Raw genomic sequence first — 26,912 nt, forward strand, 5'->3', positions numbered from 1 at the left:
AAGTAGGGAGGGGCAGACAAAGAGGTAAAATCACTTCTGTTTACTTGTTATTGGCAGCTAAAGAAGTAAAATCATTAATTGTTATGTTACTGGCAGCCAAGGGGTACAATTACTGATTAGTTATAAAAAAATATACGTCATGGGATTAACATTGGAGCTAAGATAGTGCTGTTAGGTGGGACATTGTGTTACCCAACTATCATTGTGCCCATCACAGATTGTCCAGTATATTGATGGAGGACAGCTGGAATCTGGTTTTGAGAATACAAATAAAAATCACCTTTAACTTAGCCTGGGCCATGTGATGCTTTGTTGAAAAGAAAATGTTAAATAAGGGAGTATATGGACAAAAATTGAAAATGAAACTATCATATTACAGATAGCGCATGTCATTTTATACAATATGCCAATTTACTTCTGTTATCAAATTTGCTTAATTGTTTTGTTATCCTTTTGTTGAATAGTAACCCTTGGTAGGCTGAGGGGCAGCAATGCACTACTGTGAGCTAGCTGCACATATTGGGTGTGCAAATGACAAGAGCTATATATATGTAACCACCAATCACAAGCTAGCACTCAGTAGTGTTTTGATGCTCCTGAGCCTACCTAGGTATGATTTTAATGGGGAAAAGCAAATGTTAATTTTAGAAGTAAATTGGGAATTTGTATAACATTGCGTGCTGTCTAAATCATGAAAAGTTTCATTTTGATTTTACGGTCCCTTTATGTATCATGTGTCTGATATAAATTTGTCAATTTCTTATCTAACTAGGCACTTTATCTCATTTTAAAGATAATATATTTCCTTTAAATAAGAGATGAATGATAGTGGCTATTATACTAAGAGATGAATGATTAATGGCTATTATACTAAGAGATGAATGATTAATGGCTATTATACTAAATATAATGATTAAAACTGTCTCCATTTTTTAAAAAAACACCAGGGCAGGTTTAGAGAAATCAATTTTAAAGGGACAGTAAATTCAAAATTAAACTTAAGTTGATTAGATAGACCATGACATTTAAACAACTTTCCAATTTGCTTCTGTTTTTCTTAGTTTTCTTGGTATCCTTTGTTAAAAAATAATCTTAGATGAGTTCAGGAGCATACACGTGTCTTAAGCCATCTGGCAGCAGTATTTGGAACAATGTTTATAGCAATGTTATACATAGCTACCAACACTGCTGTCATAGACTGATGTAGACGCATGCACACTCCTAAGCTCCTATCAGCCTATATAGGTTTAGTCTTTAACTAAGAATAACAAGAGAACAAAGCAAATTTAATAATAAAAGTAAATTGAATTTCATGTTCTATCTGAATCTTGAAAGTTTAATTCTGTTGACTTTAATGTCCCTTTAAAATTACATGCTCTAGACCAGTTCCAGAAGATCTGGTATTATTGGAGCTTAAATAGTGCCACAAGGAACACGTGAAATAGGAATAAGATGGGTAGGCATAAAATAGCGGGACAGATAGACAGACATGTGAATTAAGATACTTGTTTAGAAACCCAGATGAAGATGTTCATAAGATGCTGTAAAAAGAAAGACGACCACATAGAACAGTTGCATTAGTTTTTTCTTTTTTTCTTTTTCTCTTCTTTTTTTTTTTTCAGTTTTGTCAATTTACATAGTTTACCGTTTAATTTGTTAAAATTTGAATAATAATCCTAAGGTATGACCCCGAGTGTATAGAATGGGCACAAACCTAACTAGATTGTAAGTTACATCAGAAAAGATAGGGTATTAGAAATATTTATTTGTGTTAATCACCAACTAAGACAGAAATGACCCTAAAAGGATAATCAGAAAACTGTTTCAATGTATATAATTATTGTATTGTTTTATTATACATCTGAAATACAACCTGAGCTAGATCAAAGGTAACAATGTGATTGCTCATGAATGTAAACTGTATTTGCCTTATGGATTGAAATAAAAACTCTTTTAACATAAAATTACATGCTCTAACGAATTAAAGCATTTAATTGTTTGACTATAATGACTGTTTTTGCATTTTGGGGCAAAAATTATAATTATAAAAGTATATATTTTATTCTACAAATAATGAGGCATTTTATTTTAAATTGTTTTAATAATATTTTTTATGCTTTATTTTTACATTCCTTTTACTATTTTAATTGAAATAGAAATAGAAAATATAAAAATATTTTGTCCTGTGTCATATTACAGTTCAGATTTTATTAAGGTATGTATTTGCACTTTAAGTATATCCATCTATTGCATGATATTCATTTATTATTGTATATAATTAATAAATGAAAATCCTAGGTATAAATATTTTCCTGTTCTTTAATTTATTAGTCATAACATGAGGAAAAATAGTTTTAGGCTGAATGAAAGTGTTTACCTCGTATAAAGGATGAGAATATATATGGGATATAAACGTTATGTAAGCAAAGAGGTTGTTTTTTTTTTTGGGGGGGGGGGTTTAAGCAGCTTGTGTTGCTCGCATGTAAGCAATTCCATGTAGGCTGCAATAAAACCAAGACACCTGCTATGACCAGGGAAAGACTGGCAACTTTTCTTCATAAATGGAAAGAGTCCACATCTGCATTCATTACTTTTGGGAAATATGAACCTCGTGGTATTCCCTTGCTTTGGACGTCTTGTGGCAGTCGAACGCCTATGGGCTCTAATGTCTTGGTTCAAGATGCCTTAGCTCCTTTGGAGCATTGGACTTCGGCATGGGGTGGTCTCTTTCTTGGGTCGGGACTTGCGAGGTGTTCTTGTTCTCTGGGTTCTCCTGGATATTACATTAATATCTCCCTGTGGGTCTGTTTTCTATGTCAGACGGAGTGTTTTAATTTCCGGGATATTGTTTGTCTTAAACAATTAGGGGCTTGAACCTGTCATTGCCCTGGTTCTTCCGGTTGCTGGGGCTTTTGCTCAGCTTTTTCCCTTGTGGATCCCATTGCGGGTTGTTACCGGTCTTTTCAGGATCTAGGGCGGGTTCGGGATTCTCCTGGTCCGGGAATTTGAGCTATGACCTTTGGTCTGGCTAGTAGATCTGGTCACGATTGGCCAGATTTCCTGAGTGCCGCTACTCATTGGCTTTGCCTACGCTCAATGAACGGTTTCCCTTGGACGGTTTGCTGAAGTAACCTGATGGCTTTGCGGTTCTGCAGGCAAAGGGTTACAGGGTAACCGCTGCAGCTAATGCACCCTTCTGTTCGCTAAGTTTTATGGGGATTCCTTCCAGGTTCATCTGGCGTTGGAGAGTGCTCTCTTATTCAGCCTGTGGCCATGTGCCTCGTGGGCAGGTGCTCTGTCTCCAATCGCCCCCTTTTTTCTTAGGGGGAGCTTGTTCTCCTATGGAGGCCTTGTTTAGGACTTTTCCCAGATTCAGAGGATGGAACAGAGGGTTTAACCTATTTGGAGAGAGGCATGCTCTCTGGGTTGTTCTGTTCTATCTGGAGTCTTGCTGGCCCTGTGTCGAGATGGGCCTTTGCTAGACTCTTCTGGGTCTTCGGCCTTGTCGACTGTCTTTATGGAGTTTCGGGGGGTTCCTGAGCTCTGTGGAATGGCTGAAGCCATTTTCTTTTCCACTCTTTTGTGAGCGGGAGTCAGGGTTCTTCTGTTCCCCTGTTTTCGGACCTACTGACGCTCGGGCTGGCCCGGCTGGGAGTAGGTCCTGAGATTGTTGTTCCTCTAGGGTGTAATGGGCCTAGTTGAGGTTCTATACTTCTCCCCTTTTGAGACCTATGTCTCGGTCTGGCAGCTCAGATTGCCTAGAGGGTGCCCTCTGTCTTGGAGTTTTTCAATCCGATATCTTGTGTAGCCGCATTTTACTTCTTAGTGAAGGATTCTCTCTCTGGGTCGTCCTGATGACGGCTGTGTGTTCTTGACTCGGGTGTTTACCTTGTCTGGGTCTGCTACACGTATTTGTGTTGAATACTTCAGTATTCTATCTGCTAACGACTTGAGGATAAGTCTTCAGTTGTCGTTTCGGTGCTTTCACTAAACGTTGAGAGTAAGAATCGCTGTTCGGATGACATGGTCCTAGACCTTGTGTTATGTTGGTCTGTGCGTAGCCTCCTCCTATTGTTTTGAGCTGGGCTCGTTTTAAGGGTCTTCCTTTATGGAATTTTGTGGTGCCCTTTTCGATTTTCTTTGATTTTTTTCTTGCCCTGTCCCTTTGGGAGTTTTGGGCTGGTGTTCCCTTCGCTAGTAAGGGGTGTGTGGTTGGGGGCCGACCGCTGGGCGACGGTGTCTCCTGGAGGACTGGTGGCTCAGTTGAGTCTCTAGCTAGCCTTCCGGACTATCTGTGGGTCAGTTTCCTTCCTTTGGACGAAGCAGGGTTTTGTTGGGTAGTGGTTTCAGGCCTGGTGGCCTCAGAATGGGCCGCCTCTTGTACCCTCCCGTCTTGGCATTCAGTGTCCTCTTTAGCTTGGGTATTGTTTTCCTAAAAGTAATGAATGCAGCTGTGGACTCTTTCCATTTATGAAGAAAAACATAAATTATGCTTACCTGATAATTTTCTTTTCTTCAGATGGAAAGAGTCCACAGCTCCCCAACCATATTTTTTATGTGGGGCGTCTGTATTTTTATTCTTCTGACACCTTTTCACCCTGATATTTCTTCTACTGTTCCTTATTCCTCTGCAGAATGACTGGGGGATGAGGGGAGTGGGAGGAGTATTTAAGCCTTTGGCTGGGGTGTCTTTGCCTCCGCCTGGTGGCCAGGTTCATATTTCCCAAAAGTAATGAATGCAGCTATGGACTCTTTCCATCTGAATAAAAGAAAATTATCAGGTAAGCATAATTTATGTTTTTGGCCCAGGGGGCAAGCACTGGAGTGGCACACATAATGCAATATTTAAATTTTGTATTTGCTACCAAAAAAAAAATAGAAGCATAATCCTGAATCTCATCTGCCAGCCCTATAGCCATATCAAACCTTATCATTCACCTTGTCCTGCAGCCTCATAACCACATGCCCATATCAGACCTCAAATCACACCCCTGTGATATATATAAAATATACAGAGCATGTGTGTGTGTGTGTGTGTATATGTATATATATATATATATATATATATATATTTATATATATATATATATATATATATATATTTATATATATATATATATATATATATCATTATATATATATATATATATATTTATATATATATATTTATATATATATCATTATATACAGTGCATGTATATGTATAAGTATAAACAGTGCATGATGTGTGTGTGTATATATATATATATACAGGGAGTGCAGAATTATTAGGCAAATGAGTATTTTGACCACATCATCCTCTTTATGCATGTTGTCTTACTCCAAGCTGTATAGGCTCGAAAGCCTACTACCAATTAAGCATATTAGGTGATGTGCATCTCTGTAATGAGAAGGGGTGTGGTCTAATGACATCAACACCCTATATCAGGTGTGCATAATTATTAGGCAACTTCCTTTCCTTTGGCAAAATGGGTCAAAAGAAGGACTTGACAGGCTCAGAAAAGTCAAAAATAGTGAGATATCTTGCAGAGGGATACAGCACTCTTAAAATTGCAAAGCTTCTGAAGCGTGATCATCGAACAATCAAGCGTTTCATTCAAAATAGTCAACAGGGTCGCAAGAAGCGTGTGGAAAAACCAAGGCGCAAAATAACTACCCATGAACTGAGAAAAGTCAAGCGTGCAGCTGCCAAGATGCCACTTGCCACTAGTTTGGCCATATTTCAGAGCTGCAACATCACTGGAGTGCCCAAAAGCACAAGGTGTGCAATACTCAGAGACATGGCCAAGGTAAGAAAGGCTGAAAGACGACCACCACTGAACAAGACACACAAGCTGAAACGTCAAGACTGGGCCAAGAAATATCTCAAGACTGATGTTTCTAAGGTTTTATGGACTGATGAAAGGAGAGTGAGTCTTGATGGGCCAGATGGATGGGCCCGTGGCTGGATTGGTAAAGGGCAGAGAGCTCCAGTCCGACTCAGACGCCAGCAAGGTGGAGGTGGAGTACTGGTTTGGGCTGGTATCATCAAAGATGAGCTTGTGGGGCCTTTTTGGGTTGAGGATGGAGTCAAGCTCAACTCCCAGTCCTACTGCCAGTTTCTGGAAGACACCTTCTTCAAGCAGTGGTACAGGAAGAAGTCTGCATCCTTCAAGAAAAACATGATTTTCATGCAGGACAATGCTCCATCACACGCGTCCAAGTACTCCACAGCGTGGCTGGCAAGAAAGGGTATAAAAGAAGAAAATCTAATGACATGGCCTCCTTGTTCACCTGATCTGAACCCCATTGAGAACCTGTGGTCCATCATCAAATGTGAGATTTACAAGGAGGGAAAACAGTACACCTCTCTGAACAGTGTCTGGGAGGCTGTGGTTGCTGCTGCACGCAATGTTGATGGTGAACAGATCAAAACACTGACAGAATCCATGGATGGCAGGCTTTTGAGTGTCCTTGCAAAGAAAGGTGGCTATATTGGTCACTGATTTGTTTTTGTTTTGTTTTTGAATGTCAGAAATGTATATTTGTGAATGTTGAGATGTTATATTGGTTTCACTGGTAAAAATAAATAATTGAAATGGGTATATATTTGTTTTTTGTTAAGTTGCCTAATAATTATGCACAGTAATAGTCACCTGCACACACAGATATCCCCCTAAAATAGCTATAACTAAAAACAAACTAAAAACTACTCCCAAAACTATTCAGCTTTGATATTAATGAGTTTTTTGGGTTCATTGAGAACATGGTTGTTGTTCAATAATAAAATTAATCCTCAAAAATACAACTTGCCTAATAATTCTGCACTCCCTGTATGTGTATATATATATATATATATATATATATATATATATATATATATATATATAAAACACCGGTGGGGTCAGCACTCTCAGGCCGGACCGGGTACACATCCTATGAACAGGAACAAAGACCCTGTAACATGCACAGCCCTGGGTGCAAAACAGCACTCTCAGGAAGCTGCACTGTCACCAGAGTCACATGCAGTTAACCCCGGACAGGCCTGGGTGCAAGGCCCAAACAGGGAAAATTACAAAAAAATAATACATTAATATAGCACACAGAGAAAGTCCAGCACTCACTCACAAGCTCTCAACTAAGATAAAAAGCAGCAATGGAAGAGTTAGTTACCACATCTGGCCAAATGGGAAAAGCCCAGGTACCTCGTCAAGGTCTCTTCCAAAAACCTGGGTCCCTAAACAGCCACACAATGCAGGCTCACATTCAAACAACTGTGAAAAAATGGAGGGTGCACAGGCTTATGTAATCTCCCCAAACATATACAAAACACGGGTGGGGTCAGCACTCTCAGGCCGGACCGGGTACACATCCTATGACCCTGTAACATGCACAGCCCTGGTTGCAAAACAGCACTCTCAGGAAGCTGCACTGTCACCAGAGTCACAGGCAGTTAACCCCAGACAGGCCTGGGTGCAAGGCCCAAACAGGTCAAAATTACAAAAAAATAATACATTAATATAGCCCACAAAGAAAGTCCAGCACTCACTCACAAGCTCTCAACTAAGATAAAAAGCAGCAATGGAAGAGTTAGTTACTGCATCTGGCCAAATGGGAAAAGCCCAGGGACCTCGTCAAGGTCTCTTCCAAAAACCTGGGTCCCTAAACAGCCACACAATGCAAGCTCACATTCAAACAACTGAAAAAATGGAGGGTGCACAGGCTTATGTAATCTCCCCAAACATATAGAAAACACGGGTGGGATCAGCACACAGGCCGGACCGGGTACACATCCCATGACCCTGTAACATGCACAGCCCTGGGTGCAAAACAGCACTCTCAGGAAGCTGCACTGTCATCAGTGTCACAGGCAGTTAACCCCAGACAGGCCTGGGTGCAAGGCCCAAACAAGGAAAATGACAAAAAAATACATTAATATAGCACACAGAGAAAGTCCAGCACTCACTCACAAGCTCTCAACTAAGATAAAAAGCAGCAATGGAAGAGTTAGTTACCGCATCTGGCCAAATGGGAAAAGCCCAGGTACCTTTTTTATCTATGGTAAATCGCCATAGAACAGGCTAACAATGGTATTGAGCTGGTTGTTCGTTCCTGTGAGTGCATTTCTCTCTCGTCTCCTTATGTAAAAAAGGGTAACCCAGACGTGAACCCCTTGCTCAGTGTGCTTAGAGGAATACTGCTACACCTCACTGACGAGGCCCAATGAAGGGCGAAACGATCGTCTGGGGTTGCTGTGTTCCTTGTTCAGAGAGGAGTATTTCGGCGCTGGACTGGCCGTAATGGGCGGGGTCAGACTGATATACTACAGGAGAATTCTACTGTGTAAAAAGCATTACTGGGCTAAAAGAAGTTGCACCCAGGTGGTAAATCGCCATAGAACAGGCTAACAATGGTATTGAGCTGGTTGTTCGTTCCTGTGAGTGCATTTCTCTCTCGTCTCCCTATATATATATATATATATATATATATATATATATATTATATTTTCCTTTTAAATACAGGGAGAGTCCACAGTTGCGTTCATTACTTGTGGGAATACAGAACCTGGCCATTAGGCAAAGACACCCCAGCCAAAGGCTTAAATACCTCCCCCACTTCCCTCATCCCCCAGTCATTCTTTGCCTTTCGTCACAGGAGGTTGGCAGAGAACTGTCGGAAGTTTTTCGGAGTAGTTCCTTAGGAAGGGTATCTGCCCATCAGGATGGAACTGGAGTTTTAAGTTGTCTTGTCAGCCTCTCAGTGAGAGCCTTGATTAAAGTTAGTCTGGAGCTGCAGGGAGAGTCTTTCTGCAAATCAATCCAGACTCATATTAACAGCTCCTATAAGCAATCGGCATTAACGAGTTTCGCTGCCTGCTTTCTTCACTCAAGTCCATGTCAGAGGCGCTGCTACTATCTGTCAAACTTGAAGAACCTTGTTGCTGCTCCACAGAATGGATTCCTGTAAGATAGTTTCATTTTTTGCACACATATTAACGATAGAAGACAGGGTCTCAGTGGGACTTCTTTATCTTTATGGAATCAAGGGTTAATATCTCCTGAGGGGGATTATTGAACAGTGGGGTCTAGTTAATCATGTTTTATGCGATTTTGACTGCATATGTGTAGGAGACATTTTGGACTCATAGGCTGATACGGAACATACAGGTTATAGAGCTGCGCAGTTTTATTGAGCTGGCATGATTTTCCTTAGCAGGGGCGGACCTGCACAAGGCTCCATGTGACTGGGAGTAGTCACGGAGTGCCCCAGCCATTGGGGGTTTAAGGTGCCAGTTTTTTTACTAAAAATTTTAATTAGAATTATGGAGTATTCTGATATTCTAGAGGATTCCTCTGATACAGATTTTGATACCTGTGTATGTTGTGAGGAGGCCTGGGTTGACCAGCCCGCTCAATTATGTTCCATATGCCGCAATAAGGTGTTCTCTTCAAACAATGTTGAGATGTTAGAGTGCACTGAGCCGTTTTCCTTTGAGTATTCCTCGTTCCGTAAGGTGCGTTCCCTAGAATCTTCTCCTACACATGCAGTTCCCCTAAGTACCATTACTTCTTCGTCTGAGAGAGACTTTTTTCCATCAGAGGTTACTGCACATTTTCACATCGCTATCTCTCTTAGCGAGTTTGCCTCTTCCTGCTACGCACAAGCGAAGGGTTAATCCTTGCTCTCCTACCCGTGGGCTGTCGTGTAAAATGACGATTGTGCCCGATCAGTCATCTGGGGATGCAGTTCCCTCTGAGGCTTCAGAGGTAGAACCTCCGGGGTTGGAGTTGCCTGATTTGACTCCTCCGACTGAGGAGGATTTGGCATTTAGATTTAGAATGGCACGCCTGCATTTACTTCTGAGAGAGGTTTTGGCGATGTAGAGGTTCCCAGTCCAGATCCGTCAGGTGGATCTCAGTCCTCTAAATCAGATAATGATCTTGATTAGACGAGTGGAGAGGGTTGGATCCTCTTCTTTATCGTCTATAGGTGTATAGTTATAGAATCCCAGTCTCGAGCTCTAGGGGGGGTTGTGTTATATAACAAACAGGACCTGTTTGTTTTAGTTTGCACACCCTTTTGACGTCCCTTTTTGTGCTATTACCTATTTTCATTTCTAATCCGTTTCGGTTAGTTTTTGTTTTAGAGCTCGTGTTCTTGTGGAAACTCTTTTTACAAAGAAGTTTCGTCACTTGGGTTGTTTTTGGTTATAGCGACTTTGATGATCGTGATGGTTGGAGTCTTCCGATGGAAGCTTCTAGGTCTCTGTTCGGGGTGATAATTCCCTTGATTATCTAGAGATAAAAATTTAAGCCTTGGAGCTTATTTTCTTATTTTGTTTTTTCTCAGTTTCCTAGCACTGCTGGAACTTAAGGATTTGCCATTTGTTTCTGTTTTTTATGACAAGACGTGTCGTACCCTTTATGACGGGCTGGGCCTGTTTTGGGTAATAGTTAAGTCTGTTCTCCCCTTCTACTCTAGAGAGGGAGCTCTTTCTAGTTATTCTGGCCCAGGCAGAGCAGGCCCATCTATAACATAGGACAGACAGGACCTGTCTTAGGTTCTTCTGGATGGACTCTGGATGCTGGATCATATGGGTCCGGGGGTCCTAGTGGCTGGAGTTGAATTTTTTAATTCCGTCTTTCTGGACTTGGTGACTTTTGGAGTCTTGTCCCAGTATTCTTCACAGTGTCATTACACTGTTGGTGACTGGTCCAGTAAGGGGAGGGGTTTCCCGTCCCTTTCGTGTACAATGTTTTTTAAGCAGAGCTTATTAGATCTCTTGTTCAGAGGCCACGTAAACAGTGATGCAGCTCATATGTGGTGGTGGTGTAACATTATCCAGAATTTCTGGAGAGATGTGATCTCAGAGGTAGAGATCATACTAGAAACTCAATTACCACTTGACCCCTTGGTGTGGCTTCTACACAAACCTCCCCTAACAAATATAAACCATACATCCACCTATTTAACATTTTAACTAACGGAGTTAAAATTCTGATAGCCAAAAACTGGAGAAGCAGGGAAACACCAACTATAGGCATGTGGGCCCAGAAAGTTTCAGTAATTATAGAATTAGAAGAATATTATTATCTTAAACATGACAAAATGGATTCTTATGCAGAATTCTCGCAGCTTTGGGCTAATTATGTTCAACACAGAAATAAAAGAAATGATTAATGACCAAGGGTTATATATAACTGGTTATGGGAGTTTAGAAATAAAAAGGATGATCTGGATTCCATCGAGTGGGGCGCGGGCGGACCGGGACTTATTGTTTTCAGAATGTTTAAACATTGTTATATGCTATACCAGATGGATACTCCATGCTTGATTTTCAGTAAACCTCTGCCTTAGTCAGGATAACCTCCAAACGGACTCTCAAATGGACTATCCGACCATAAAGTAGATACTAAGTAGTCCTGTTGGACATTTCTATTGATCAGTTTAGCATTTTTTACTTATTATTTTTTTCTTTTTCAGGGGGAGGTTGCTGCTATCCAATATTGAAGAGCTTTAGGCTCTGTTACTGTTATCCATAAAAATCTACAGCTATTGTTGTGCTTTGTATTCCGGAGCTGCGTCTTCGAACCTTTGTAAAACTGATTTATGTACAATAAAGCTGTTTAAAAAAAAAAAAAAAAAAAAATCTCTTGTTCAGAAAGAATACACAGTTCTCTCTACCTGGATTTAGGAAGAGGGATGTCTTTCCTGTCTAGAGCAGCCCAGTGTAGCCTGGTGGTTATATCTGTGGCTTTACAACTTGAAGGTTGATGGTTCTAATACAGCTGCTGACGCTGGATGTCCATTTAAACATTCTTGTTTAAGCAGGTCCAGTTCTTAGGGACTGTTTTCTTCCAGAACCTCGTTTGGATCCTAACTTTTTGGGGGGGATCTGGGGTTTAATGAGGCTGTAGCCTGTTTCTAAGTATTGCGGTGGCTCCAGAGTCTTGGTGGTTCTGGTTTTTCTGCGTGTTCTAGTAGACCTTTGGGATTTGCTTCCTCCCAGTTCCATCCTCCGAGGTGGACCTAGACCTGAGTTCCTGTGTTGGCACCAGGTTGGATCCTTTGGATGCGGCTTGGTCTGTCAGACAGGAAGCATCTTTGTCTTAGAGCTTATGAAGTTAGAATTACTTCTTCGGGTTCTGCCCTCCAATTCACCTTCAGGCCTTCGTTGGCGCTGTGGTGGGGGGTGATGGATTCAGCCCAGGCCGAGTCTTTGACATAGCATTGGGTTTTTGTCTCTGTCTTAGCAGTCTTTTTAGATTACCGGTTGGGGAATCGTTCTCCAGTGTTCCGTCCAGATCTCCCAGTGTTGTTTTTTTTTATCCTTGTTCCCCTGGGGCAGTTTTGTCTTGGTCTCTTCCCTGTCAGCAGTGTTTTCTGGGATATGTATATCAAAATTTTCCTTCCAATTATCCTTGGAGTTTTTCTCAGTAGAGCATTTTGCTCTGAGATCTGGTCTTCTAGGTCCATGCCAGTCGGGACCTCTTGATGAGTGGATTATTTCTAAGTTAGTGAGTTCCTCCTGTGTAGTCGGGAGGGTCTCGAATTTGGTGGTGTGCGGAGGCCCACTACGACTCTTTGATATATATATATATATATATTAGCTCTGACTACTAAGAAGCCTGTTATTCTCGGAACGTGCTCTTCCGGAACGGATGTTTCTTGCGATCATCCATTTGATCTGTCTATCCAGAGGTTTTCGAATGTGTATCTGAGGAAAGCAGATTGAGTTTCTGAGGCCCGCAGGACTAAGGGATTAGTTCCCGGCCTAGCAAGCTGTAGGCTTGGAGTTTGAATCCTGCTGTGATAGTTTTCTTAATTCTGAGGAGGTCTATTTTAACCTTCTTCTTTTCGGCCATGTCACTCTTTTTTTAGGACGGCTCGATCCTATCAGGAGTGGGCGTCAGTGAGACTGTTGCTCCATTTTTGCCCGCGAGTTCTTAATCACGGTTTAGAGGCTCGCTGCCATGAGAGTTCTCTTGTTGTAGGGATCTACCGGGTCAGGGTCTCTTTGCATCTTGGGATCTTTTCTTCTGGGGCGAATTGCAAGTAGTCGCTTGGCCCTAGCGAGAGAAGTTTAATTCCTTGCTCCTTTTGGGATTTGATAAAGCCTTCAGGAGTTGCATCGGGTTACCTTTATACCTGTACAGGAGGTGGTCTTTGAATTCTTATTCAAGGACCTATTTCTTCTGTAGATTGTTTTTCTACGTGTCATAGTTTCTGTGTTGCAATTTGCAATACGTTCTTCCTTATTGTGATCTCCCTTCTAATAAGGCTATCTGAGTTTTTTCTCCCTAAGATTGTCATATTCCTTGGGTTTCTTCCTTTTTGGAGAATCTTACCTTGAGGTTTCTTTCAGACTTCAACAGAATAGACAATTTTTTCCTTTATGTTATTCATATCTGGGGAATGCAAGGTTTTGGAAGCTGATTAACTTCCTACTTGTTGGTGGAGGAGTGTTTTACGCTGGTTCTAGGAAACAGCGGGACATAAGCCTCCTCAGAGGTTTATGGCTCAGTTCGAGTGCAGTGTCATCCTTTTGGGTCTCTGACATGAGATCCTATGGTTCTGATTGTTGGGCGGCTGCTTGGTCCTCCTAACATTATTATTCTTTTTATTTTTTGCTTTTATCAAGGAAGCCTTTGGGAGTTTTGTTTTCTTGCAGGCTGTGTGTGTGTGTATGTGTGTGTATATATATATATATATATATATATATATATATATATACGGAATTTTGCGGCGCTATACAAATAAATATACAAATTAATAATATACATATATATATATATATATATATATATATATATATTATCTATTTGTATAGTGCCGCAAAATTCCGTAGCGCTGGGTACAATTATAGGGGTATACAATGACAAGGATTTTTTATAAAATACAAAACATAACAAAACTAAACCAATCTTGTACAGGAGGAAGAGGGCTCTGCTCCGGAAAGCTCACAGTCTACAGTTTTAGGGTGCAGAGACATAAGGTTGGGGTAGCTTGTCACATCAGTTGTAGTTGCAGCAGTGAGTCAGGCAGTTCATGTATTAGTTTGGTTCGGTTGAGGGATGGAGGAGAGATAAGCCTCTCTAAATAGGTGGGTTTTTAAGGAGCGTCTGAAGCTATACAAGGTTAGAGACAGTTTTATGGAGCGGGGTAGGGAGTTCCAGAGGACAGGAGCAGCACGTGCAAAGTCTTGGAGGCGGGAGTGGGACATAGAGCTAAAAGGAGTGGAGAGACGTAGGTCAGAGGTTGATCGAAGAGGACGGGATGGGAAATATTTCACGATGAGAGAGAGGAAATATAGTTGGAAGTTAGACTGTTGAGTGCTTTGTAAGTTAGGGTTAATACTTTAAATTGTGGAGTGTATGGGGAGCCAGTGTAGAGACTGGCAGAGCAACTGATGTAGATCGGCGACTTAGGTGGATGAGTCTAGCAGAAGCATTCATAATAAATTGGAGGGAGGAGAGGCAGTGTTTTGGAAGGCCATTTAGGAGTAGATTGCAATAATAAATGCGTGACAAAATGAGGGAATGAATACGTAGTTTTGTAGTTTTTTGAGTAAGGAAGGAACAAATTCTGGAAATCTTGCGTAGGTGTGAACGGCAGGATTTGTTAAGTGCTTGTATATGTGGGTTGAATGTGAGCTCTGAGTCTAATGTGACCCCAAGACACGGACCTGGGGTGAGGTGTTGAGAATAGAGTCTCCAACCGTCAGAGAAATATCAGGTGTTGGATGTCTGGAAGAGGGGGGGAATAAGAAGCAGCTCAGTTTTAGACATATTGAGTTGGAGGTTGTGTGAAGACATCCAAGAGGAAATTGCAGAGAGGCAGTTGGAAATCTGGTTGAGTAAAGGGGGAGAGATATCGGGAGAGGGTATCATCAGCATATAAGTGGTACTGGAATCCAAAGGAGGCTATAAGTTTTCTAAGGGAGGATGTATAGAGAGAGAAACGCAAGGGGCCCAAGACAGAGCCTTGCGGTACTCCAACTGAGAGAGGAATAGGAGAATCGCAAGATATGTTGTTAAAGGAAACTGAAAATGAGCGGTTTGAGAGATATGAGGCAAACCAGGAGAGGGCTGGATATATATATATATATATATATATATATATATATAGGGCTAAAAATTTCAGGTCCTAAGCTACTAGCCAGGCCAAAAATGTTACTCGCCACTTATAATCCCACCCATCACTTGCCCATACCACGCCTGCTGCATACTCAAGACACGCCCACTACCCCACCACTCTTTTTGTACATGTTTAGCAATTGCAAAACACCTTCTTGTGCAATAAGTTTATTTTTGTTTTATTTTATACTTACTATTAATTAATTACTATACAAATAATTGCAGACACACATTCATATTTACACACACATACATAATTTACATACACATACAATATTTACACAAACCTACATATACCCACATACACACTTATTTACATACACACATACATATTTACATACACACTTATTTACATACACATGCATTCACATACATATTTACACACACACTTACATACACACACATAAAAATTTACCCCACACACATATATATTTACATACATGCTTATTTACATACACATGCATACATACACACCTACATACATACACACATAGATATTTACACATACTTACATGCATACACACACACAGATATTTAAACATACATACATGCATACACATACATGCAATGCATACACACACATAAATATTTACACACCCGCACATACATACATACACACACAGATATTTACAAATACATACATGCATACACACACATACATACATACATACACACACAGATATTTACACATACATACATGCATACACACACATACATGCATACACATACATACATACACACACATACATACTTATTTACATACACACATACATATTTACACACACACACATACATACACACACACACATACATACATACACATAAATATTTACACACATACATAGACACTTATTTCTTCTAAAGATATGGTGAGTTCACGGGTTCATCTTAATTACTGTTGGGAATATCACTCCTCGCCAGCAGGAGGAGACAAAGAGCACCACAGTAAAACTGTTAAGTATCACTTCCCTACCCATAAAACCCAGTCATTCTCTTTGCCTCTCGTGCATGGAGGAGGTGAAGTTTAGTATGTAATTAAAATAATTTTTCTGAGAAGATGGATTACTTCAAGCAAGTTTACAGAGCTATACCGTCCACGTTGGTCTTTGCAGTCGAGCTGTGGTGGCTTTAAAGCAGTGAGGTACTTGCTGCATTTCCCCACATTTGCTGCCCTGATCTCAGATACCAAAGTTGGCTACGTTGTTATCTGCATTCTGGCCAGGTCTCTGTGAGGAAGGTGTGTCCTCTCACACCTAGGGACTGTCTTCATGTCGGACAGCTGAGCAGATAAGTTCTGGTGGGAGAAGGGGCACTTGAAAATTTCTCTACCTTGCTATGTTTATGGGAACTGTATTAGTTCACCCTGGTGTAAGGGCTTTGCTAAGACATGACTGCAGGCACAGTGCTTTATTGAGAGACTGTAATGGGTATTTCTAACCTAACTAAGGGCTCATTTTAGGTGGGTGCTGTGTTTTAGGTACTTTTTCTGAAGTATGCGTTTTATGTTACTTGCATTATGGCAACGTGTGGGTCTGACCATGCCCCCTCCTTCCCCGTTGTTCCGCGGGAGGTTTTCACACCTCCTTTACGCTCGTTTATGCAATCCGGCCTTCCTCTCTGCTCTGTTATCTACGGAGGTGGCTTCAGTATATGTGGCTGTGGTTCGTGAGGTAGCGCATACAAGGAGGAGCCGGAGGATCCCGCTGCACAGTGGTGGTAAGGGCGCCTCAGTATACTGAGGTGTTGTGGAGGGAGGTTTAGTCGCAGAGTCAATGCTCTTTTGCCGTCACAAACTGCTTTGTTAATAACCGTTAGCAGTGTTTATTTCTCCCCTTTAGGCACATAACGTTGTTCAAAAAAATTTTCTTTTAATCCTTGGCTATAACCGCATACGGTAATGGCACGTGGGGATAATAATCAGACATGTCTGAAATGGAGCAAGAGTCCGCTCAATTCAATCCTTGTTTATTGTGTTTAGATGCACAAATTGCAGCACCCATGCAATTCTGTTCCTCCTGTATTAAACAAACATTACAGGGTAAAGATTTTTTTTTAATGTGGAGCCTAATGTCTCTCAGGAGGATGCTGTCCAGGTCTTACCAGGGCCATCCTCTATTTCGTCCCAAACCTCTATGGCATCTAACACTGTGTCCTGCGGTTCCTCATTAACTCCCAGTGAAGCATTTTTAAAGGCAGAGATTGCAGCATAGATATCCTCAGCGGTATCTGCAGCTTTAGCCAAGTTTCCCAGATTTACAGGGAAGCACAAGAGGAAGCCTAAGAATTCAGATAATAAGGTATCTGTCCCTGGCACTGAGCCTCAGGTTGCTCTAAGATCTGAGGATGAGGAGGACTCTCATTCGGAGGGTGAAATCTCAGATTTGGACAGTATAATGCTTTCTTCTGATGGTGAATAATCTTCCTTCAGATTTAAGCTTGAACACCTTCGATTACTGTTAAAGGTGGTCCTGGCTACCTTGGATGATTCGGAGACGCAGGCGGTAGTTACGCCTAAGAAGTCTAGTAAGCTTAATAGTTTTTTTTACCTCCTTCCTCTTCGGAAGTTTTCCCAGTACCAGATAGGGCTAAGGAAATCATAGTCCAGGAGTGGTTTTTATACCATCACCGGTGTTTAGAAAAATGTTTCTGGTAGAGTCATTGATCAAGGAGTCTTGGTCTTCGGTACCCAAGGTAAAGGAGCCATTTCTACCCTGGCCAAGAGAACTACTATACCTATCGCTAAAAAGATGGAGGCTTATCTGAAAAAGATTTATGTACATCTTGGTCTCCAATGGCAGCCAGTAGTATGTATTGCCACAGTGACTAGTGCAGCTTCATATTTTTTGAGGCCTTGTCGGACTCCCTCCAGGAAGAGACACCTTTTAGACGAGATTCAGGATAGGATCAGAGCTCTCAAGTTAGCCAATTCCTATATTGCAGACGCTGTCCTTCAGGTCCTTAGACTGGGAGCTAAGGCTTCCAGTTTTGCAGATTTAGCCAGAAGGGCCTTATGGTTGAAGTCTTGGCCAGCCAATGTTTTGTCTAAGGTAAAGCTGATGGCACTTCCTTACAAGGGGAAGACCTTATATGGCCCGGGTTTGGCGGAAATCATTTCCGACATTACAGGTGGAAAGGGGTCCTTTGTGCCTCAGGATAAGAGGAACAATCCAAAGGGACGTTAGAGTAATTTTCGTTCCTTTCTGAATTTTAGAGGAAAGCCATCCTCGTCCAAACAGGACAATAACAAGCTATCCTGGAAACCAAATGAGTCTTGGAGTAAGGGGAAGCAGGCCAAGAAGCCCACGGCCGACTGTAAGTCTGCATGAAGGGGTCGCCCCCAATCCAGGCTTGGATCAGGTAGGGGGCAGACTGTCTCAGTTCACTCAGGTGTGGATAAGACACGTTCCAGATCCTTGGGCTGTGAACATTTCTCAGGGCTACAGGTTGGAGTTCAAAAGTTGTCCTCCCAGGAGCAGGTTTTACCTTTCCAGATTATCTGCAGACCGGATAAAGAGAGAGGCATTTTTGAAGTGCTTCCAAGATCTTTGTCCCTGAGAGCGATTGTCCCTGTTCCAAAGCAGGAACAGGGTCTGGGGTTTTACTCAAACCTCTTTGTGGTTCCCAAAAAGGAGGGGGGCTTTACGTCCAATTCTAGACTTAAAATGTCTCAACAAATTCCTCAGGGTCCCATCCTTCAAGATGGAAACCATTCGTACGATTCTCCTATTGATCCAAGAAGGCCAGTTCTTGACCACCATAGATCTAAAGGATGCATACTTCCCATTCACAGGGATCATCGCAAGTTCCTGAGGTTTGCCGTTCTAGACCAACACGGGTGGAAAGTGAATTTGGAAAAGAGTTCTCTGGTTCCGGCGACAAGGGTAGTTTTCCTAGGCACTATCATAGATCCGGTTCTGATGTAGATCTTTCTGACAGAGACCAGAACAACAAAGCTCCTTTCGTCTTGTCGATCCCTGCAGGAGACCGCCCTTCAGTCGCCCAATGTATGGAAGTAATTGGTCTGATGGTGGCCGCCATGGACATCGTTACATTTGCTCGATTTCATCTGAGAGCCCTACAGTTGTGCATGCTCAGTCAGTGGAACAGAGATTATGTGGATTGATCCCCAAAGTTAACTCTAGATCAGAAGAGGAAGTATTTTCTTCTGTGGTGGCTCTCTCTGGAACACCTGTCTTAGGGCACCTGCTTTCGGAGGCCTTCATGAGTGATAGTGACCACAGACGCCAGCCTAGTAGGCTGGGGAGCAGTCTGGAGTTCCCTAAAGGCGCAGGGTCTTAGAGTTAAGAGCAATTTACAACGCGCTGTTGGCTTGGCCTCAGTTGGCCTTGAGCCAGTTCATCAGATTTCAATCGGACGACATAACTTCAGTGGCTTACATCAACCACCAGGGGGGAACTCTGAGTTCTCTAGCTATGAGGGAGGGTGTTCTTCAGGTTGATCTCCAAATGGGGGATTCCGGAGTTGGATCTGATGGTGTCTCAACAAAATGCCCAGCTTCCGAGGTACGGTTCCAGATTGAGGGATCCTTAGGCCTGCCTAATAGATGCGTTGGCAGTCCCTCGGATCTTTAGTATTGCCTATCTGTTTACCCCGTTTGCTCTTCTTCCTCAGGTGATCGCTCTCACAAGACAGGAAAGGGCATCAGTGATCCTAATTGCCCCGGCTTGGCCTTGAAAGATTTGGTATGCGAACCTAGTGGAGATGTCGTCTCTACATCCATGGAGGTTACCTCTGAGTAAGGACCTTCTTCTTCAGGGGCCCTTTCTCCACCCAAATCTCTCTCCGAGTCAGTAATTGAGTCTATGATTCAGGCTCGTAAGCCTGTTACTAGGAGGATTTACCATAAGATATGAAGGAAATATCTTTATTGGTGTGAATCCAAGGGCTACTCTTGGAGTAGGGTTAGGATTACAAGAATTGTGTCTTTTCTCCAGGAGGGTCTGGAGAAAGGGTTGTCTGTTAGCACCTTATCTGTGCTATTGCATAAGCGTTTGGCAGACGTGCCAGATGTTCAATCTTTTTGTCAGGCTTTGGTCAGAATCAGGCATGTGTTTAAAGCTGTTGCTCCACCTTGGAACCTTAATCTTGTTCTTAAGGTTTTGCAGCGGAGTCCATTTGAGCCAATGCATTCTGTTGATATTAAGTTACTATCTTGGAAGGTTTTGTTTCTGTTGGCAATTTCTTCTGCGCGGAGGGTGTCCGAACTTTCCGCCTTGCAGTTTGATTCTCCTTATCTTATTTTTCATGCCGATAAGGCTGTTCTTCGCACTAAGTTGGGATTCCTTCCCAAAGTTGTTTTTACTAAGAACATTAATCAGGAGATTGTTGTTCCTTCACTGTGTCTGATGCCATCTTCGGATAAGGAATGTCTGTTACATAATTTGGACGTGGTCCGTGCTCTTAAGTTCTATTTGGAGGCGACTAAAGACTTTCGCAAGTCTTCTGCTCTCTTTGTTTGTTTTTCTGGGAAGAATAGAAGTCAGAAAGCTTCTGCTTCTACTCTTGCTTTTTGGTTGCGAAGTGTGATTCGTATGGCATATGAGTTTGCTGGGAAGCAGCCTCCAGAGAGAATTAAGGCTCATTCCACAAGGGCCGTAGCCTCTTCTTGGGCTTTCAAAAATGAAGCTTCTATGGAGCAAATTTGCAAGGCTGCAACTTGTTCCTCTTTACATACTTTTTCCAAATTTTACAGATTTTATATTTTTGCCTCGGCTGAGGCAGTTTTTGGGAGAAAGGTTCTTCAAGCGGTGGTGCCTTCCGTTTAGACTTGCTGGTTCTTATCCCTCCCTATTCATATGTGTCCTGTAGCTTGGGTATTGGTTCCCAACAGTAATTAAGATGAACCCGTGGACTCACCATATCTTTAGAAGAAAACATGCTTACCTGATAAATCTATTTCTTCAAGATATGGAGAGTCGTTTTGTATATACTGTATATACAGTGCATATATATATTTATTATATAAAGTGCATGTATATATATATATATATATACATATATATATATTTAAATATTATATACAGTGCATGTGTGTGTGTGTATATATATATATATATATATATATATATACAAACACTCTGCTAATCCGCATCTCCAGACCATATGAAAAAGAAAAGAGTATATGTCAAATTGTTAAAAGTTGAAAAATACAGCTTTATTTGGTACAAAAAATGTTAAAAAATCAGTTGCATGTAAAAACATGAAAGAAAAAACAAAAGGGAAAATCAGCTACAGTCCTGTAACTGACATAGAGCAACAGCAGCCAAACATGTTTCGGGCCTAATGTCAGCCCTTGTTCACTGGCATAACTAGTGCTGGGAAAAGCCTTAATTTAAAGGTAAAGTTAATTATCAATTACATGCATCTGTTGAATTAACCCATGACTGCCTAGATAGTCATGGTTAAAGGTAAATTATCATTAATTTTTTGGGGTTTTTTTTGTTTCTTACATTAAACATTTTCATTTTAAAGCAAACATAAATTTTAAGTGTGTTTATTTAAAACTGTCAGATGGCTAGATATATATGAAAAAACTTTTTTATTACTCTGATTTGATCCTAAATGGATGTAGAACTAAATCTCCACTTAAAGATATTTTTTACTTAAAGATATTCTTTACTTTAATTCATTTTCTTTTTTATTAAAAAGGAGAGAAAATGAAAAAACCAATCATTAATCTATCAGTAAAATAAATCAACATCCATTATGGAATTTAGACCAAAGGGGTGCTTTGTTTTGAGATGGAAAATCCAAAACACTTCCCTTTGGTCCAAAAGTCTCTCTCTGTCGCCCCCTCTCCTGTGTCTAGGGACATGGTCAATGCCTTGTACTGTCAAGAGGGTATCATTGGAATTATGTTCCTCTCTAAAGTGCTTAGCTATTGGTGTATTACAATCCGGGTTGCCAATATCTCTGAGATGTTGTAAGAACCTGTCACGCAGAGCACGTTTAGTGCGCCCCACGTACTGTTTTTTACATCCTTGGCATGTAAGTAAATAAATGACAAATTTGGTGTTACATGAAATGCTGAAGCGTATGTCAAACTCCCTATTTGTTGAACTTGATACAAATTTGGGACCCTGTTGGATGTGTTTGCAGGTTTTACAAATATTTCCTTGACATTTCATGGAACCTATTCTTCTCTTTAACCAAGATTGGTTAGTTTGTGACGGTAGCATTGAGGGAGCTAATAAGCTTCCTAAGGTCTTTGCTTTACGTGCTGAAAAATTACAGCCGTGTTGAACTATTTTGCTTAACTTGGCATCACTTTTTAAAATTGGCAAACATTTACGAATAATGTCACAAATTTTGTTATAGTCTTTACTGTAATTTATATATTTATTATATACAGTGCATGTATATAAAAGGGCCCCTGATTTAAAGTGATGGTAAATCCAAGCGTTTAACAAACGCTAGGATTTACCATCAATAAAATCAAGGGGAGTTGCATAATTCAACCGTGTAAATATGGGTGCTAAACTCACCCTTTCTGTGCCGTTGCACAGTGCTAAATTCAGCGGCTCTGGGCGCCCACGGCACAACGATCTCCTTCAATGAGGTGATGTTTGCACCTCTGAACCAATAGCGGTGCGTGTCAACTGACAGGTTTCTGTATGCACGCACTGCTATTGGTTCAGAGGTGAAAGTGGCACCTTGTTGCCGTGGGCGGCCGGAGCCACTGAATTTAGCGCTGTGCAACGGCACAAAGGGTGAGTTTAGCACCCTTTTTTACACGGTTGATGAATGAAACTCCTGTTAATTTATAGTGATGGTAAATCCTAGCGTTGGTTAAAGGCTTGGATTAACCATCACTTTAAGAAGTTGTTGCAGGTTTCTTTGCTTAGAGAGGCACCATCTTTTCTGTCTTTTTAGCCTTTTGTCTGTCTTTGTTTTTGCAATTATAAAATTGCTAAATTAATAAATCGAATTCTATTTATGATAATGCAAGCAGTCTTTTATTTGAATTTGTGGCTAAATGTTGGTTCTCTTGATTTACTTTTTTTCTGCCTCTAGCAACCAAATCCTGTGGAACAACGTTATGTTGAGTTGCTGGCCCTGCGAGATGATTATGTTCGAAGACTTGAAGAACTTCAAATCACAAACTCACCCAAGATTAACAGCTCGGCGACATCACCCTCTTCACCATCACAGATGATGTCCCAATTACAAACACCATTTTGAGCAAGATAATACTTCTCTACAAAGTTGAATAGTGTGCAAGTTTTACAAAGGCCATTTTTGAATGATGCCTTATTTCTTTAAAATCAGAATAATCTTGGTTGAATAGAAATGTGCCTTTTTAGATCATGTAATCAGATTAGCAACTTCCTTTTTTGTATTTTGCACTACTGTGCAGCTTTCCTCATGCAATACGTTAAAAGAAATTTATGAATGGGTTTTAACCATTTGACATTGGACTTTTGAGTAAAAGAACTGGAATAGAGGCATTTTGTTTCTGAGACCTTTACCTAAGAACTATGGGATTTTTTTTCTTTCCAAGTGTCTTTCCTTTGTTTTGTTCTTCTACTATCTGTTCCATCTTGTACATGTTTGTTTATAGAAGAGTAAAAGTCTGAAGTGCTTTCATCACAAACTGGCCACATATATCCTGTGCTGGTCACACACCACAAGTAAATTGCATTTTTTTATGCGAGTATGTGTGTATGTATATATATATATATGTGTGTGTATGTATTTTTTTATATATATATATATATATATATATATATATATATATACACTACATATATATTACAACCATTACTTTTTAAGCACTGTTTTCTATTTCTACATAAAGTCAAACCTATTTGTAGTTCTAGAATGTATGTTGAAATTCCCAACAACAAAAAAAACTATATGCAACTGTAAATAGTTATACTACACAGAACATTAAAGGGACATTGTATTGCAAAAATTACATGGTCTAATTTGTCGGAGCATGTAATAATATATATATATATATATATATATAATAATTTTGGCTAAGGGATACCATAACACACAGACATATATATATATATGTGTGTGTGTGTGCGTGTATGTGTGTGTGTGTTTAAGTAAATTATTCACTTGAAATAATCCAGTATATATATATATATATATATATATACATACACTCTTGATTACAGATAAAAGAGCACTTGTCAGGTCTTCATCTAATCACCCTTTTATTAGTGATCGTTTTTGGGGTATTATCCACTTCTTTAAACATAAAAATGGCTCCAAAAACTTTCACTAATAAAAGGGTGATTAGATGAGGACCTGGTGAGTGCTCTTTCTACCTTCTGGATATATATATATATATGAAAGATGTTTTAGTTCTGTTAAAATCATCATTACATAACAAGGGTTTGTGTACTAATGCTGTAGCAATACCTGTTAGAATGAGACACATTTTATATCTAGAATTCAGTAACTCCCAGTTTATTTTCTTGTACTTCTTCATGGTTGACATTTAAAATGTGATGTTATGTGGAATTTATTTTGAAAGAATGGACCATGACAGATCATAAATTCTATTGAAACATTTTACAAACCACATATGTTTAGTTGTTTTCAATGTATACATTTAAGAATGTGCCTTTGGTATTTCAGGAATTGTTTATGGGTAAGCACACAAAACTGTGCAGCGAGTTCTAGCAATGTGAAGACTATTACCAAGAGCAAGGCACTGAGAACAATAAATGGTCACAAACTTGTCGGCTTTTTCCAGAGCTGGAGAGGAACTAAATGTAGCCAATATTTATATAAAATATTTGATCAAATCACTGCAAAATAATACAGTAATCTCTATAACTTGACTATATACTCACAATTGACCATGTGGCATATATTAATAGGAATTATTCACAAAAAACAATAAATATATACATAAAAAGCTGAGATGATTTAGTCAACAAGGGGGCGCTAATGAAAGAATAAATATGCTTATGATGTAAAATTAACAGCAAATCAAGTCTATTGTGTTAATAACAATACTACAATGGTAATGTATACATACAGAATTGAAAATACACAAAATTGTCCCAGAGTAGAAAAAAGTAAAATTTCACTTTAGGGATGTGAAAATCAGTTCTCCTTAAATCCAAAAAAGGAAATGCTGGCTGCCTCCTCCTCACCGACAGGTCCTGGTTAACTATAAATATTGAGAAAGAACAGAGGGGCGCCTCATGTGTAATATCATCAAGTGTGTGTGAAAACACAATGTAATAAGAGCCAAGTGGGTACTCACATATTCATGGAGCACACCAATGTGCTGGTAGGTGTAGATTTTATAGGTGTAACAGCTCACCCACAACTAGGATTTCCCATATGCTGCAGTGAAGGGATAAAGCATAGACAAAACAAGCACTATATGTGCAGGTCACTCAGAGTACAGTTGTATCTACTTTGTAAAATGCCAAATGGGTACTCGCATGTTAACCAAGCACACCCATGTGCTAGTAGAAGCAGGCTGGCAGATTTAGGGATAGGTGTGTAAGCTCACCCCAAGGAAAGATCTCCCAATAAGCAATGTTCAAATGCAAAGGTATTAGAATGATTCAGCTCCCATATGGTAACAATGGATGCAGGTGAATAGGTAGGTAAGGTATATCCACTCGAAATTGTTTTTCATAAAAAATATAGTATTTATTAAAAACAAATTTAAAAGCAAAAATACAAAAGAATGGAATAGGGGTATTCTAGTATCCCCCTAAACATGCAACACGTTTCCTCAGGCATATTGTTCACCTTACCACTATCCCTACTTTAAATGCCTTTTCCCTAACACAAATGAACACTTTCCTCCCTTCAGGGGGGGGGGTGTTTTCTAATTGATGTAAAACACCTGCTTGTTCTAAATCTACTTCTTCCATCAAAAGTTATATGTCAGTTTAAATTCATTTCATTTTTTCAAAAAACACATTATTACATTTTAAATTATTTAAAACAATGGATGATCGTTATAGCTTATGCTACATATATGTTTGATATGGTCAACCGCACTATCATAAATGTTTAATACGAGCAACCAAGTAATGTAATAAAATTTATTGTCTCACAAAAATTTACAATTCTAAAACATATATCCCAAATCAGCCAATCTCTCTTCCAAAAAATGTCAGTCTCGTATTAGACGTCTGAAAAACTTATCCCAAATTGGACAAACAGCTTAATTCCAACAAACAAAAGTTGTATGGAACTAATCATTCTTATTTACTTTTGTTAGATGGGTCCTCATTTTTTTAACAGGTTTCTGGCAGGCTTATATACCCAGATCCTACCTTTATGGGCATAGTTGGTTCATTTCCTTTTAGCGAAACGATGAGAAATGTGTTTTATTGATAACCATTCTGAATTGTGAGTTCTCTGGATGAAATGTATGTCAAGCGTAATATACTTCCGTGTTTTAGTTTGCACTGCAATTTGATTGGTCCATGTATACTTTCGTCGGTATAGAAGGCGAGTAACTAACGAGGAGAACCTATCAGACCGGGGGGTGTTCGCTCCTACTGCCGCCCACTCTGACTACCAAGGATAAGGGCTTTTTGTATGTTTCCTCTCTTGATGTATTCATATGGTTTGTATCGGCTAATAGCTAGCAAGGCATTGATGGTGAATTTAAAATTAACCCCTTAGTGACTTATCTATAAAGTCGTCAGTAGTGATCAATGAGATATAGAATGTGCACTCTATCCAAACTAATCCAGCTGTTTTACCTTTATACTCCAACTCTAAGCGGCAAGTGTTAAAAATATTAAGTATACCTACATAAAATATAATATATAACTAACC

At 40.2% G+C, this 26,912-nt stretch overlaps 1 protein-coding gene across 1 annotated transcript in view; it reads left to right on the forward strand.

Moving 5' to 3' along the window:
- Nucleotides 1–24,675, forward strand: part of MTM1 (myotubularin 1) — a 536,532-nt gene extending 511,857 nt beyond the window's left edge. Inside the window, exon 15 of the mRNA XM_053699155.1 lies at nucleotides 23,151–24,675. Within this exon, the coding sequence (XP_053555130.1) occupies nucleotides 23,151–23,318 (168 nt within the window). The 3' untranslated portion in view covers nucleotides 23,319–24,675. The remainder of the gene's footprint in view (nucleotides 1–23,150) is intronic.
- The last annotated feature ends 2,237 nt before the right edge of the window (nucleotides 24,676–26,912 follow it).

This window comes from Bombina bombina, chromosome 1 (assembly GCF_027579735.1).
Source record: "Bombina bombina isolate aBomBom1 chromosome 1, aBomBom1.pri, whole genome shotgun sequence".
Classification (NCBI taxonomy): Eukaryota; Metazoa; Chordata; class Amphibia; order Anura; family Bombinatoridae; genus Bombina; species Bombina bombina.